The 17,239-nt window shown below is 34.1% G+C and overlaps 1 protein-coding gene across 2 annotated transcripts in view; it reads left to right on the top strand.

Moving 5' to 3' along the window:
* ATM (ATM serine/threonine kinase) overlaps nt 1-17,239 on the top strand; it is a 133,385-nt gene that overhangs the window by 79,702 nt on the left and 36,444 nt on the right. The window contains exons 36-45 of one of the 2 annotated variants that reach the window (XM_065882336.1): nt 696-873; nt 2,635-2,722; nt 4,833-4,988; nt 8,178-8,262; nt 10,286-10,374; nt 10,474-10,576; nt 11,436-11,584; nt 12,977-13,081; nt 14,346-14,465; nt 16,891-17,125. In XM_065882336.1, the coding sequence (XP_065738408.1) occupies nt 696-873; nt 2,635-2,722; nt 4,833-4,988; nt 8,178-8,262; nt 10,286-10,374; nt 10,474-10,576; nt 11,436-11,584; nt 12,977-13,081; nt 14,346-14,465; nt 16,891-17,125 (1,308 nt within the window). Of the gene's footprint in view, nt 1-695; nt 874-2,634; nt 2,723-4,832; nt 4,989-8,174; nt 8,263-10,285; nt 10,375-10,473; nt 10,577-11,435; nt 11,585-12,976; nt 13,082-14,345; nt 14,466-16,890; nt 17,126-17,239 lie in introns of both variants that reach the window. The other variant, XM_065882335.1, reaches the window with a different exon arrangement.

Below are 17,239 nucleotides of genomic sequence, written 5' to 3'. Positions count from 1 at the left end.
TTGATTTGTCTTTAGTTTGAAAGGGAAAAAGTGTACAATTGGTAATCAATAACCTGTTTCATGTGTGTGGTATATGATGAATACATGAAGATGATGTCTTGGCAAAAATAAAGTTGAGTACTGTTTTAATGTATCACATATATTAAAGTAGTTTTCTATACTTTGGAGTATACCACAAATAAGTACCCTAATTTTATGCCCAGAAATTGGGGTTTATTAAAAAGTAAACATTTTAACATGACTGTTGTAGCTCTTTCACTGAATGTAGAAAATGTTCAAAAATCAAATTTTCAGCTTTTCTCTTAAATTTTGATCCCCATTTTCCCTTTTATCAAATTAGAAAACTGCTTCTGTTATTAGTAACACTTTTCAACTGTGAAATTTTTTTTACAGTAGTGACATAATAATTTCATTTGTCAACAATGTCCTATTTTATTATATGCAAGTGGCCTAGACTGAAAATGAACACTTGCAGTGTAATGTATAGGTTTGATTTAGATATTCTAGGTTAATTTGATTTTTTTTAACACTACCTAGTACACATGTTTTTTGTATGTTTTTTAGTAGTACGTAGAGTTCATGACAGATTCATCTGTCATATTTTAAAAAAGCTTAATATGTCAGTAACAGGGAATGAAAATTTTTAAAAATATTTTTACTGCAAACTATTGACTGGATGTATTTGTATATTCTAGGTGAAAACTGACTTTTGTCAGACTGTGCTTCCATACTTGATCCATGACATTTTAATCCAAGATACAAATGAATCATGGAGAAATCTGCTTTCTACACACATTCAGGGATTTTTCACTAACTGTTTCAGACACTGCTCAGAAACAAGCCGATCCACAACTCCTGCAAATTTGGATTCAGGTATTCTGTTAAATTTCTCAAATTTATACTGTTAACATCTCAGTTCTAGGGAAAAATAGTTTGAATCCCATCAAGGCCCTTGTAGGCTTAATTCCATAACCTCTAAACATCTGTTCTCTTATCTGTATAATGGAGATTAAAGTTGTAGCAAGTTTTTGATGAGGTAATGTATGTAAAACAACTAGGATAATACTTGATGCGTAGTATCCCTTCAGTAAATATTGACTACTATTAATGGAGCAACTAATTGAGCATTCAGTGTATGTCAAGCACCGTGCTTGGCACTGGCCGTGAGGATGTGAGCAAGACATAGCCCTACATTCTAGTAATTGAAACAGCAGGCAAATGAATGCAACCACATATTATAGGTACTGTGCTGGAGATGTGATGGAATTTTATATTAGAGCTATGGCCAACTCATTTTTTAAAAGCAACTTTTTTTTTAATAAAATCATATTTATTGTGGGAAATACAGAAAAATTGGCATAAATTAAGCAAATTAAATCACCCATAATTCTGTCATCTAGGATAACTACAATTAACATTTGGTATATATACATCAGTTTTTTTTGTTGTTCTCGTTGTTTTTGCGGTACGCGGGCCTCTCACTGCTGTGGCCTCTCCCATTGCAGAGTACAGGTTCCGGACGCACAGGCCCAGCGGCCATGGCTCACGGGCCCAGCCGCTCAGCGGCATGTGGGATCCTCCCGGACCCGGGGCACGAACCCATGTCCCCTGCATCAGCAGGTGGACTCTCAACCACTGCGCCACCAGGGAAGCCCTATACATCAGTTTTTTAAAACAAAAATTGGATTATGCTTTACTTACTTTTATAACCTACTTTCCTTCCATGCTATATAAGAAGTATTTCCCATGCTAAGAGCTTATTGCAGGAAAAATTCAATGAGGAATATGTATATAATACATATATACATAGTTGAGGGCTCATTGTGGGTCAGATTTTCAAACCTAAATTTGAAAAAAGGAAAATGTTTACAGATTTGTAATGTTAACTTACTGTCTTTAATATTGATACATATTACTAATGTATTTTATGTACAAACATAAAACTAGGTACAAATTCACTTACTGTACTTCAAGACCAACATAATTATAAGAATAGTATTGAGTTAATGTGATATTTTGCTGCAACTAAATTATTCTTCCCAACCTTGACTATGGTTCCAGTCGCTTTGACATAGGTTGTGATTACTCGACTCTCCTGATTACTTCTTTTACTTTCACTACCACAGCCTTTATATGACATGACCGTGTTGCCATTTAAACTTTACTTTGCTCTGTTTTATTATTTATGTATGTTCCTTTTTATTGGCTAACAGCATCCGGAGCCTGTGCTCCGCAACGGGAGAGGCCGCACAGTGAGGGGCCCGTGTACCGCAAAAAAAAAAAAAAAAAAAGTTTCTTAGGCTAGTTGGTGAGTTCTGTGTGGTCACAAATAGTCTTTGTTATATGGTTGTATATTGAGCCCCTAGTACACTGAAAAATCCTAGGTAAATAGTTTTTGAATCAATGAATTAGTCCTCTTCAGAAATAAAATATAAATTACTATTAAATTCTCAGTTTTTTTAAGCTCAGTAGTTTCTTTTAAAAGAAAAAGAAATGCCATTAAATTCCATTTATTGAAAACCAATTTTGTGCTAGAACCTTATAGTGTAGAGGAAGACAGATACACAAATAAAAGGGAGAAAGTGCTTAAGCAAGTCTGCCTGGGACTAAGAGGACATAATCTTTGTTTGTCAGAGTCAGAGCACTTTTTCCGATGCCATTTGGATAAAAAATCACAAAGAACAATGCTTGCTGTTGTGGACTACATGAGGAGACAAAAGAGGTAATGTAACTATTGATTCTTGAGTTGGGGATTTAGAAGTGTAACTTGTTATTGCTGGCTGAATTTTAACATGATTCTTTGAGGTAATGCTACTGCAAGTTGCTGTATTTAATATGTGTGATGCTTATATCTCCTTGTAATAATCCATATTTAGGGTGGCACTTTGGTGAAATCAATGTCAGGAACTCTGAATTCTTTTTCTTTTTCATGGAAGTATAGTTGATTTACAATATTGTGTTAGTTTCAGGTGTTCAGCAAAGTGATTCAGTTATATACATGTGTTTTTTTCAGATTATTTTCCATTATGGGTTATTACAAAATAAATTACAAGATATTGAATACTATAGGAACTCTGACCCCCAACTGTAATAGTAACAGTGTTATCTTTGCTAAATCATTCACTCTTTGGGGGCTTTAGTTTATTTCATTTACAGTGAAGGAAAGGAGTAAGTGATTTTCCAGGTTACTTTTAGTTGCATTACTCCTCTTTTAACGTTTCTCTTTACATTTTGTCTCAGAAGTAGCTAGAGTTATGTAAAACCTCCTGCATGTATCTTTATTATGAAACATAAGTTTCTTTACTGTGTACCATGGTCTTCAAAATCTGTGGTTCTGTATAGTGATGCTGTGCTATAGCAGTGTTTATTTTCTTGATTGCTTTATAATACAGTATTTTTGTTCCTATTATTTCTCTTGAGATTTTTAACAGTGAGTGCAGGAATTTCTAGAGAGGATGGTCTGACTGATCTGTACTGCTCCAGAGTTGACCAGAACTCTGAAGAAATAATGTAGTAGGTCTAAATAATGTAATAGGTAGTCATTGATGTCTCATTAGTTTGTTTGGTGGTAGTGGCAGTGGTTGATAAAAATGGGAGGGAATGGTAGGGGAAAACTGAAAAATTGTTTAACCTAAATGCATTTACATCTTAAAAATTAATTCCTCTATATCCCCCTCATTCCTTTCCATCCCACTCTTAGAATAAGAAGTGTTAGACCTTTCAGGGTTTGTGTTTCTGGTTAGAAAGTTACTGATTCACCATATTGTTTTGTATTGAATCCTCTTGTGAGAAAGCCCATAAGAAGCTTTAACTATAGCTGGAAACATGTCTTTTCTCAGTGTTGGGAGGCAGTTTCTGAATCATTCATTTTTTATTTATCATTGAGTTAGAATGGTATTGACATTAGTTGGCCTTGGAGAAGATAACGTTTCTCAACATTAAGTTTTTATTCCAAATACGACTTTGAGGAAGATTCCTTGAGAGAATATGACTGGGACATAGAATAAAGGGTAAGGACCTGAGTTCAGGTTCACGTTTCTCAGAACAGCTACAATTAAGTCTTGGCTATGTGATAGGCACTTTATTCACCAGCTTTGTAAGCATTATTTACTCATTAAAACTATTCTCTGAGGTATATATATTTCTGCGTTTTACAAATGAAGAAATTGAGCCTTAAGAAGTTAAGTTGCCAAAATTCATACGGCTTGTAGTAGGTGAACCAGCTGGATTTGAACCTAGCTAGAGTATCCTACGCTAATACCAGTGCTCTTAACCACTACCATGTCACATCTCTATAATGTTTGTTTTGAAAAAGATAATATCACGGTCCCTTCCAGTTATGGCCTATTGTTATCACAGTGGAAGATTTTTTTAAAATAACCTCATCCTAGGCAACTAAGAAGAAAATTAACTGCAATAGGAAAGACATGTAAATGTATCTTAGAAGAAACAATATTTTCATTGAATTGGCCATTTAAAAACACTCGTATATGTGTTATTAGTTATTCTGTATAGCCTATTCTTAGCCTGTGGTCGATGGATCCCTCAGTGGAGGGCGTATATGAACCCCAAATTTGTATGGGATGATGGTTCATAGCTTTCATCAGACTTTCTAAGAGGTGTGTGATTCAAAAAGAGTGACAGAGATCTTCAGCTATGTTATGTTAGATGTTCATAGTTATATATTGGGGGTATGTTGTTTTTGGTTATTTAAATGTCATTTTCTTTTTAACTAGCATTTGCTACCATTGGATTCTATACCAACATACTTTTCTTTTGGCATTTAAGTTAAAGAAATGGACATGACTAGATATTTAAATTTTTTTCTTTAGGCCTTCTTCAGGAACAGTTTTTGATGATGCTTTCTGGCTGGAATTGAATTATCTAGAGGTTGCCAAGGTAGCTCAGTCTTGTGCTGCTCATTTTACAGCATTGCTCTATGCAGAAATCTACGCAGATAAGAAGAATATGGATGATCAAGAGAAAAGGTAATGGAATTTGGAAGTTTTTGTTTGGAAAATTGGTGTTGACATTGTTTCATTAAAGGTATATATTAAACATTTGTTTTACTGCCACTCCCATTTAAAAGATATTTTAGATAGACGTTGTCTACCTTTTAAAGAGAAATGATAATAAAAATTTTTTAAAGAAATAAGCAATTCTCCTCTGAAATAGAGATGTTTATTACTTAAGAATTATAAAAATTATACACATAGCAAGCTCCTGGGGGACAGAGATCATCCTTATTTTCCTCTGTATTCCCCATAGTAACTAGCATTGGGAACTTAATATGTGATCAATAATTATTTTTCAAATGGTTGAGTGGTTCTCTAACTTCAATTAAATTGTTTACCACCATTCCCTTAGTTTATTGAAGATCCATTTTACTTATTGACTAGAAGTAATGTAACTGATTGCTTTCTGTGACTAAATCACTTTCATTATTTTATCTACCCGTATATCTACTACTTTAATTTGCTTTTCCTCTGAGTTAGAACTTTCATAAAAGTCTAACAAGTATCTTACATAATAGGGAAAAGCAAAAAATAGCCAGGAAAGTCGAAGAGTAAAAAATATACAGTTTATTGTCCCAACTGCCCTCCTCAAGTCTTTATTTCAAATAGCTTAGTGTTTATTTTTATAGTTATCCTCACTTTTCAACCACAAAATCACTCATATTACAAAATTAGCAAAGAGGTGTTATATTGATGCATTTCTTATGCTTGCTACTTATAATTTCTACTTTGGATTGTCATTAAGCTAGAAGCAGTATGGTTTTTGGACTGTGAAAAACCGGGAACCGGAATTCAGAGCCTAGTTCAAATATAATTAACTTAGTAGGCTTGGACTGATTTCTTACCTCTCTGGTTTGTTTTAATTTCTACTTTTCAATTGAAAACAATTAAAAATCTACAATATGTAGATCATTTGTATAATGTATAAGTGATATGTTTGTGATCACTTAGACTTTGTACAAAGACAAGTATTTGATATGTTGTCCTTTAAGTATGAAATGAGTAAGAAATTGATTTTTGCCTACTCTTGATCTTAAAAATTTGGCAAAAGTCCTGCGTACTTAGGAGTAATAGTTTTAATCTGAATGTGCCTCGGTATCTTGGTTCCATAGAATAATATTTTTTACTAATCAGGAGTGAATAACTGAGCTCTTATTTGAGTATAAATAAAACATCTTTTAATTTGAGGATAGGTGATGATATAGAATGTGGCACATTTTTGCAAAATTGCTTGTTTAACAAGCAGGAGTGCCTGGATTTTATTTTTGTTAACTTTAGGGGGAAAGTGCTTGACAAATGGGGCTTGCTGTTTGCTTTGACAGTCTGATTTTGATTTTTTTTGTTTTCAGATGCCTGATGGGAAGGGGAGGGCAAACAGACATAAGGTGTATAGAGAGGGCAGGGAATGCTAATTTTCTTCAGTGACTCAGGTGAACTGAGACTTTTATAAATCTAAAGTGATCAGGAAAAGTATAAAAGCAAAATACAGATCAACAGTTTACAAACACTGTCAGGTCAGAAAACTGAATTGCTCTCTTAGGTTTTCTATTCGAGTTAGTTAATAGCAAAATGCCTTATACTAGGTATTCAGGAATACATACAGAGTTTTATTTGTTAACTTGCTCCTGAGAAAGTATGAGCCTTCAAAGTTAGTATCCATAATTTTTTTTAGAAAGAAGTCAAAACTCCTTCAAACAGGATTTAGACAACTGGTCGTAGTTCACACCTCAGTCATTTTAGTATTCCTAATACCTAAGGCAATGCCTGACAGAAGTTCTGGCAACTCTGTTTTTTGCCTAGATGAATTATAGCTCTAGACTCGAAATCATAGACTCTAATACTGTTGTTCCTACTTTCCAAGTTTTTCCTCTAAAAACTTTTTTCTGCATAACTTACCAATAAGGAAAATATATGTAATATTTACATATAAAGGTTATAAAGCAAAATAGAATGTTGTCAGTGCCATTTTGTCAGTGGGTCTCCTCTATCCCACCACTCTGTGCTCCTCCAAGAAGTAAATGTTATCTCATGTTTTGTGTTGCTCATTTGTTTGGATGATACTGTTTTCATGTGAGTAGAAACCCATAAATATAGTTTAGTTTCCTTATTTTTGAGCTTCCTAAGAAGTTATATGTGTGCTTTCCTACAACTTGTTTTTTTCCCTCAGTTTTTTGGTAAGATTTGTCTATGTTGTGTGTTGCTGTGGTTCATTAATTTGTCACTGCCACATAATATACCAGTGGGAGAATATGCCACAATTCATTTAACCATTCCCCTGTTAATGATAGGTGTAGAATTATTGGGTTGCAGGGTACACAAATTTTCAGTCTTATAAGATAGTGCCAAATTGGTTTTTAAAGTGGTTATACCAACTCAGAAATGTAGTTCACGAAGAAGTGGCTCAGTAGGAAGCTTCACATTTGAAGAAGGGATTCAAACTACCACTATTTCTAGTTTGAGTAAAAAAAGTAAAGAAGAAACTGAAATAAGTATAGGTAAATAATAGAGATAACATCACTTATGATAGTATTTATTTTATACATTGGATTATTATTGTCATAAACACTGTATAGCTGGCATGGTTTTAGAATTGAAATTATTTATAGGACTGAGTATCATATGCATACGTAAAGCTGAGGCCTTGGAGTAGAGAAATCTGAATTCTAATTCTGACTATCACTTACTAGTTTTATTACCTTGGTTGTTACTGATCCACTTCCTTTTTAACACTTAATATTATCAGACTTCTTAATTTTTGCCAAATTATCAAGTGTTAAGTGGTGTCTCAAGTATGGTCTTAATTTGTGTGCCTGTGTTTATTAATGAGGTTAAACTTCAGGTAAAACCACTGACAGAACATTTAGGAATTGAATTCAGGGGCTTCTGCTCTATTTTTAAGCTCTGTAAATAAGCATATTTTGGCAAATAGCCTTCCCATAAACGAGACTGTCATTAAAATGTAATTCTCATTCAAAGAATTAATACTAACAAATTCTTTTTCTATTCTAGGCCTAACTGGTATTGTTTTTAAATATAAATGGTTCATTATATTTTATTTGTAATCTTTGTTAGTTTTTTCTGTCAAAGTGTATGGTATATGTATTAGCAAGCTTCAAAATAGTATATTCCCATTAAAAGAGGTGCTCTTGTGACAAACAGAAGTCTTACGTTTGAAGAAGGAAGCCAGAGTACAACTATTTCCAGTTTGAGTGAAAAAAGTAAGGAAGAAACTGGAATAAGTTTACAGGTAAGTATTTTTGACCTTATTATAAGTGATAATATTTGTTTTATACTTTGGACTATTATTTTGTTATAGAGACTGTATAGATTTGATTTGTCATTTGATTTTCAAACTGAAGTTACCTTTTTGGACTGTCATATACATAAATTCATGGTTTGAGGCTTAGGCCTTGGAGTAGACAAACTGGAGTTACAACCCTGACTCAACCACTTAGTTGTGTAATCTTGCACAAATTACTTAACCTTTCCAACCTTGAATTCCTTTATCTGAAAAATGGAAGTAAAACCACCTATCTAATAGGGTGAATTTATACCATGTATTTTCTCCTACAGTACTCTGTTCATTTTCTTTGTAGCACTTAACATTTATAATTATATTTTTATTTGTTTACTTATTTATTGTATGTCACATCTCAGGGCAGATTGCTGCTTCTGTAAATTTTTTAATGTTTACTCTTAAATTGACCCATTCTTACTGAACTTCTTTGGTCACCTAATTCCTCTAAAATGAGTTTCATCTTCTTCAGTTTGCTTAAACCTCTGATGTTCTCTTCTCTGTCTTTTGTTTATCTCTCCTCCTACTTCTTGGAAAAAATAGGGGACATTATAGGAAGTCCCACCACATCCCACTGTCAAACATAGAAATCTCCCTGCATCTGCTGCCATTGTAATCTTTCCTCTTGTAAAAGCAGAGAAAGTTTCTCCTTCTGTCCTTCTTTCTGTGCTTTTTCATCAACTCTTTCTCAGGAACATTTTTTTTTATTGTGCCGTGCTCCTCAACATATTCAAATTTTCAAACTTATTAAAAACATTCTCCTTCAAACGGATACAAAATCATTTCCCTTTTCCCTATGTTCTCTTAAAGGTGACATCGTTTTTTTCTCCCTTTCCATCACAGCCAAACCTTGTGAAAAAGTTTTCTGTATTTCCTGTCTCCATTTCCTTCCTTTTACTCTCTCCACTGAATAGCACTTGCTAATGTCACTCATAAACTTCATGTTACTAAGTCTAGCGGTCACCTTTCATTCAACTTCTTCCTTAATGTTTCATCAACACTTAACACCATCAACCATGCCTTACTTGAAATATGTTCTATCTACCTTTTTGATACCATGCTCCTGATTTTTCTCTTTCCTTTTTTTGCTTCTTTATAGTCTTAGCCTCTTTTCTGAGTTTCTGGAGTATCTCTTGTGCTTCAGGCACTGTGCTAGGCTTCTGAACTGAATGTTCCAATACTGAGGGCTTGGTTTCACGTTTATGAATAGAAACAGTTTGATTAGAATAATAGAATTATGCCAATATCAATTTGTGTTTAGAAAGTATTTCCTGGAGCAAGTACCATTAAGATAATTAAATTGCTTGATCAATTTTCTCTGCAATGCAGTTTCTAATTTTCTGTTTTCTTTTCTGATTTTTGTTTTCTTTTTCCTTTTTTTCTTTCTGTTTTGTTTGCTATTTTCATTTTTATTTTACTGAGATTATTTTAAGCGGAATCAATTCTTTCCTGAGTAAATTTTATAACAGAGTTTTGAGTCATCAAACCAATTCTTTATCCATATCACATTTTACCAATTATAACATAGTGCAACTTTGAATTTTCTCTCAAAGAAAACCTTTACAGCTTGTATTTTTACCAAACTCAGTTTTCAAGAGTCAGACTTTGCAGGACTTCGTTTTCCCATGTCAGTTTTAGCTGTTGAAGGGATTGTTTGCTTTTTTTTTTGCTTTTGTTTTTATGATTATTTTTGCATGTGTTAGAAGCCTGTTAGGTTGGGATTTATTTCTTATCTAATTCACTAAATCGTGAGCAGTTCTTGTCAGGTAGTCCATAGTCATTCTGTTGTCTGGGATCAGTTTGTTGTGTTGCTGATCAGTATCTTTAGTATATATTTAAATATCATTATATTTTACTTTTATAACATAACATGTAGAGTTGGGAGTTACATGATGGTAATGATATAATTTCAAATTTGCTGAATTCATAAACTGATAGTTTTCCCCTCCAATTTTTGTTGTTTCCATGTTTTTAGGATCTGCTCTTAGAAATCTACAGAAGTATAGGAGAGCCAGATAGTCTTTATGGTTGTGGTGGAGGGAAAATATTACAACCCCTTACTAGGTAAATTGCTTTTTTATAGCTAATGCTATAGTCATTCTGTTATGAAAGAAGTCACATGTATGTAAAACTCAAAAGGATTTAAAAACTCTTTTCTTATAGACTGCGAACATATGAACATGAAGCAATGTGGGGGAAAGCCCTAGTAACATATGACCTTGAGACAGCAATCTCCTCCTCAACTCGCCAGGCAGGAATAATCCAGGTACTTTTTTTTCTGCTTTGGTAAAGCACTACTAGTGTAGTGCTCAGATTATTTCAGTATGTCAGTGGAATATTTACACAGCCAGATAAACTGTAGAGGTAAGACTGAAGGTTCTTTTTCAGGCACTGGGATTAAAACTCAGAGGGATACACAGGTAAATTGGAAAAGTCACTGACCTGAAAGATAGTGTAGATTTGTTGGTCATAATCTTCTTAGCTAACAGTAGAAGACATTTCTTGACTGTGTACAATGTGCCCGGTAGTGAATTAAGTCCTTTGTATGGAAAACCTCATGTAAACTATTTCTCATAGCTTGCACTAGAGTTTGTCCCAGGAGTTGTCATTTCTGTTACTGGCTAATATTCCTTAGCCACTCTTTTATCCAATATCAGAACCCTTTGAGCTCTATCTGTGTTTTAGGTTGGCATTTTAAGTGATGTTGTGAACTACTAAAATTGTGAAAGTTACCTTTTTTTTTTTTTTTAAACAAGATGTTGGGGGTAGGAGTTTATTTTTAATTTTTTGCTGTGTTGGGTCTTCGTTTCTGTGCGAGGGCTTTCTCCAGTTGTGGCAAGCAGGGGCCACTCTTCATCGCGGTGTGCGGGCCTCTCACTATCGCGGCCTCTCTTGTTGCGGAGCACAGGCTCCAGACGCGCAGGCTCAGTAGTTGTGGCTCACGGGCCCAGTTGCTCCGCGGCATGTGGGATCCTCCCAGACCAGGGCTCAAACCCATGTCCCCTGCACTAGCAGGCAGACTCTCAACTGCTGTGCCACCAGGGAAGCCCGAAAGTTACTTTTTATGTTTGCTGTTTTTTGTATCTCTAGTATTCTGTTATTTTTTATTTTTAACTCCTGCACAGGCCTTGCAGAATTTGGGACTCTGCCATATCCTTTCCGTCTATTTAAGGGGATTAGATCATGAAAATAAAGAGTGGTGTGCTGAACTACAGGAACTTCATTACCAAGTAGCATGGAGGAATATGCAGTGGGACCACTGCATTTCTGTCAAGTAAGGAGAATTCAGACATTTTTAATTGCCATTTCTCTAGCTATGAATAATGAACTGTTTTTATCTTGCTCTATGAATGTAGCAGGTGTTATGTTTTCATGTTTTGTAGATGCTGTAAGCTAAATGCTTAAATAATACAGCAGTATGCAGTAAGTGTACGTAAGGCTGAATTTCACTCTCTTCTTATATTAGGGCACCTTCACCCTCAAGATATTTTTGAAAATAGAAATATAAAAATTATTTTCTCATGAGAATCTTATTCACTTATTGTTTATAAATCCAAAGAGAAATATAGGCATTTCCCTTCTCACTTCCTGCTGCAAACATTTTATTTAGTTAGATGGCACTTTTATTGGCTGGATGGTACACGAAAGACTGTTTATCTTTATTTGTGAAATATTTTCTTTTATTAAAAAAAACACTGCTAAATCACTAGCACGGGAAGAAAACGTTTATAACCTACATATACCATCACCATGTGTTCTGAATGAAAAGCCAAACACCTAATCTAATAAAAGATTGTGTATTTATGTAAAAGTCTTTTGATGATATAAACAAAAAAATTAAATCATATTAATTGTATGTTTAATCACTTTCATAGAAAAAAATTTCATTAATTAGAATGTCTTTCAGATTTCAAACTGTTAGATTACTGTAAAATTAGAGATATGCACTCATATTTTAAAAACATTTTACTCTGTGAGCTGATTCCTACTTGTCTCTGTGAATCTCCATATTCTGTTTTTCCCCTTGCATACTATATTTCAGCCACATAGCACTTCTCCCATGTTTTTTTCCATCAAGCCAGGCTGTTTTTATATCTTCTTTTTCCCCTGTTACCATGAAGGTGGCTACTTGTCGTTCAGACTGTAGTTTAATAATGTGACATATTCAGATACATCTTTTCTGACTGTCCATTCTAAAATAGCCACCCAGTCATTCTGTTTTGTTACCCTATTTTACTTTCCTGCATGTCCTTTGTCACTGTGTGGTATTTTTCTTATTTATTGTCCATCTGCAAACCAGAACATAAACTCCATGAGAATGGGGACCTGATCTGACTTGTCCACTAATGGATTCCCTGCATCTAGAACCTGGTGACTAGTGCCAGGCACGTAGTAGGTGTTCATCAAATAAATAAATGAGAATATAACATGTTTAGAGCCAGGAAAAATATCTGAGAAATTCACTTTTTTCTGCTTGAAGAATTTAAATGATCCACAAAATTCTTTGTAATTCTTACCAAGTTTTCTAGAAATGCATTTTTTAAAATGGAGATATCTTAATTTTAGTTTAAAATTTTGCCTTTTGGTGAAGCTGTTTATGCATACATATCTTAGGAGTCTCTGTTTCTAAATGTCTTTTTCTTTTATTTTTAAAATTATTTCACAGCAAAGGAATAGAAGGAACCAGTTACCATGAATCATTGTATAATGCTCTGCAGTCTCTAAGAGATGGGGAATTCTCCACTTTTTATGAAAGTCTCAAATATGCCAGGTATTATAAAAAGAAAGAGTTACTGTATTTTAATATTTAATGTCATGGCTTCTTTTCTGAAAACTTGAAGAATAATTTCAACACAAGGATTTGCACTGGTGAAGGAGTAAGACCTGGTGGCTGTGGTCAGGTTGTTTCCTTGTCATTCCCTTTTCCTTCTTTAAAAAAATTCCCTTGTGTAATTAATAATTCATACTAGTCAGTGTTGAAACTCAAAGTAGTGCAAAAGTGGGAGGAAATATTCAACAATTAAGAATTTCGTAGCTTTTACATATCTGAGAAATGAGTGCTCAGATGAATTTTATCTTTTGCAAGCATGTTTTCATAAGAATTATGAGTATTCTTGTCTTAATAATTGTGTTCTGTACTTCATATTTTAAATTTTGTACAAAAGAAGTCTTTAATACACACTTGATATGTATATGTACACATATATATACACACAAATGTTTATATATATATAACCAATGTTACGTTTTAAGTTTTTGTTTTAAATGTAAGAGCATGCTCATATGTTAGGTACTTACATAAAGTATTGTTATTTTTTTCTTATGTAATAACTTTTTCTTTGCTTATGTGGTACAAATATATTCTACCTTTAAAAATAAAATTCCCTTTGGGAGCCCTGATCAATTATTTACGCAGAACACTGAAGAAGGTCTTGTTTCCCATTCCTTTGTTTTCTTCCGGGACCAGTGTACTGAGAATTTTAATCTTTGCTCCTCTAGTAGTTATGTGGCATTTACCTCTTTTAACGTTTAGTATCCTTTTTATAAAATGGTGACTAATGGTCAATTCTTAAAGGCTTGTTATGAAGTACAAATGAGATAATGCACAACAAAGAACTTAACTCTAGCAGGCTAAACAAATGTAACACATTTTTTGTTTAACAGTATTTGTGATCTAATAAATCCTGTACTTTATTACAGAAGTAATACTTGCTACCATTTAAGTGCTTATCATGTGGTGGCCACTTTGTTAGGCTTTTTCCGTATGTATTCTTTAATTTTCAACTGGAAGTGAAAAAACTGGGTTCAGAGGAATCCAGTAATGTGCCCAAAGTTATTCAGCTATTACTGGCAAAACTGGGATTTAGGTTAGGTCTGTACGATTCCAAGGCTTACTTTGTTTCCACTACCTTATGCTTGTGCTTGTGAGTGTTAGTATTATTAGATCCACACCAAGGCCTATAATGGGAAGCCAACTTTTATCTTCCTGCAAACCTCTTCTTAGTTTTTAAGTGTCTTGTCTTTTCTGCCACTAGAGTTAAAGAAGTGGAAGAGTTGTGTAAGGGCAGTCTTGAGTCTGTGTATTCCCTCTACCCTACACTTAGCAGATTGCAGGCCATCGGAGAGCTTGAAAACATTGGGGAGCTTTTCTCAAGGTATGTGATTGAAATGACTGTGTATTCCAAAGTATAACCTTTCTGTTATAGGGACTTTAAAAAATAAAAACTGTATAGAGATCAGCCATAGGTTTATTTCAATATCTTTTATCAAGATATAAGTAAATTAACCTAATGAACTGTGATCTTGTTAAAATAAACATTTTCAAAAATATTCATTGTAAAAATTCAGGTTTTTAACATTTAACTTATTATGTTTTTCTCTTTACAACTTTCTCCCTGTTCAACCCTAGATGAAATTGTTTCCTCATGTTTTTTACCATAGCACATTATACTCCATTTTACCATAGCACATTTTACCATAGCACATTATACTCCATTCTGTTTTAGTATCACATTGCATTAGTGTCATTTTATGTATACTCTGCCATGCTGTACTAGAAGCTCCCTAAAAATAGGGCTTATTTATTCTTGAATCCTTTGTATCCCTAGTGCTTTTTCTTGGTGACCAATTCTTAGTAAGCAGTCAGTGTTAATGAATATGGAGTGTTTAGGGGAGATTGCCTCTTATAATGGTGAAAAGGAAGTGATCTCACTTTCCAGTGTTCCTGGATCTTTCTCTGCTAGGGAGTTATAAGGAAGAAAGGGAAAGTTTGATGATCTGGTACCAAATACCTATGCTCTAGGACAGCAGTTCGCAAAGTGTGGTGTAGAGATCCTGGTTTTCCCAAGATCCATTCAGGAGTTCATGAAATCAAAACTGTTCTTACAAAATGTTATCTGGTGTTTTTGCTCTCATTCTCTCATGAGGTATAGTGAAGTTTTGGTGAGGTATCAGAGAATAGCCACAATTATCTGAAGACTGAAAATACTCCTCCCTTTTCCAACTATGTATCTGTATGAAGCTAGATTTTCTTCATATACTTCAGCCAAACATCATAGCACAGCAAACCAAATGCAGAAGCAAAGATGAGAATTCAACTGTCTCCATTAAGCCAGACATCAAAGAGGTTTACATAAATGTGAAACAGTGCTCTTCTCACTAAATTTGTTTTGTTTTGGGAAGGATAGTTATTTTTTTATAAAAAATGTTATTTATGATATATGATACATAGTGGATTTACTATTGTTATTTTAAAATAAATTAATACATGTTAGATTTTTCTCAGTTTTAGTTTCTAATAAGGTAAATATTAATAGGTATAATCCAATAAACAAAAGCTCTTTGGGGGTCTTCAATAATTTGTAAGAGTGTAAAGCATTCCTGAGATTAGAAAATTTGAGACCTGCTGCTCTAGGATCATTTTGGGAGGAAGTAAAGTTTTGGTTCCTGTGAATTTGTGTTACTGTTTCCTTCTTTATCAAGCAACTAAAAGAGCTTTCATTTCCTAGTCATCACCTTATCATCTTAGTCTCCTTGATTCATCTTAATTTCTCTTCATATAGTAGGCCTAAAGGATTGGACAGTATTGCTTAGTTTGAACATCTGGGAAGCACTCTGTTCATATAAACTAATTGTACAATATGAGTTTTCTCTTCCTTTAATAAATAGTATTGGTATATGAAACCTTTACCAGGTGCCAGCATTTCCTTCATTGGATTGTTCTTTCTTTAACAGCTGCCATTTTGCATAGAGTCATGCCCTGTGCGTGGCAGGCACAGTAGATAATGAGTTTATTACATTTCCTTGCTGACTGTCCTTTTTACCACAGGGAACATTGGAGCTGGACAAGAGGTATAGATGTTCTGAATGACAGGCCTGATGAATGTGTTCTCATTTCAGAAGAATGTTAGTTTAGAAGTGTTGCTTTTTGTGAGGTTGAAGAGTATTTTTAAGAAAATCTTGAAAGTATCATCTATAAAAATATTAAATCACTATGCTGTATACCTGAAACTAACATAAACAATACTTCAATTTAAACAAAGAAAGGAAAAAATCTTTAAGTGTTCATCATCTGTTGGGTTCTCTGCTGACTGACCCTCAGAGGTCTGACCATATTGTAGGTTTCTAAACTATGGTCCTTATTTTGGATTATTTTAGAAGTTCCAGTCATGTTACTGCAAAAATTCCTTTGTGTCCTGCCCCCCAGGGGTGCTTTGTGACCACCTAGAGGGGCGGGATAGGGAGGATGGGAGGGAGACGTAAGAGGGAGGAGGTATGGGGATATATGTATATGTGTAGCTGATTCACTTTGTTATAAAGCAGAAACTAACACAACATTGTAAAGCAATTATACTCCAATAAAGATGTTAAAAAAAAAGAGAGAAAATGTTGGACCAGGTCAAGGGTAGGTAAACTATAGCCCGCAGGCCAAATCCGGCCCACTGCCTGTATTTGTCAATTAAAAAAAAAAAAATTCCTTTGTGTTTATTATATCTTAAGTTTCAGAACCTGCATATTAGCAGGGTTTTTTGTCTTTTTTTTTCCATTTCTCTTACGTGAATTCTGTGATTCGGCTTTCAGATCAATAACAGATAGGCAGCCCTCTGAAGTATACATTAAATGGTGGAAACATTCCCAGCTTCTCAAAGACAGTGATTTTAGTTTTCAGGAGCCTATAATGGCTCTACGCACAGTCATTTTGGAGATCTTGATGGAAAAGGAAATGGAAAACTCACAAAGAGAGTGTCTTAAGGATATTCTCACCAAGCATCTTGTAGAACTCTCTGTATTAGCCCGAACTTTCAAGAACACTCAGGTAATCAGATTTAAGACTATGTCATCTCACCTCTTGACCTTGCCTTTTATTACCCAGAAAATAGGAAGCATAAGTAAAAAAGAAATGTCATTGAGAGACAGAGATTGCTATTAA

The sequence above is a fragment of the Phocoena phocoena genome, chromosome 8 (genome assembly GCF_963924675.1).
Source record: "Phocoena phocoena chromosome 8, mPhoPho1.1, whole genome shotgun sequence".
Lineage (NCBI taxonomy): Eukaryota > Metazoa > Chordata > Mammalia > Artiodactyla > Phocoenidae > Phocoena > Phocoena phocoena.
The sequence above is the reverse complement of the archived record's forward strand: the minus strand, read 5'-3'. Positions and strand labels throughout refer to the sequence as shown.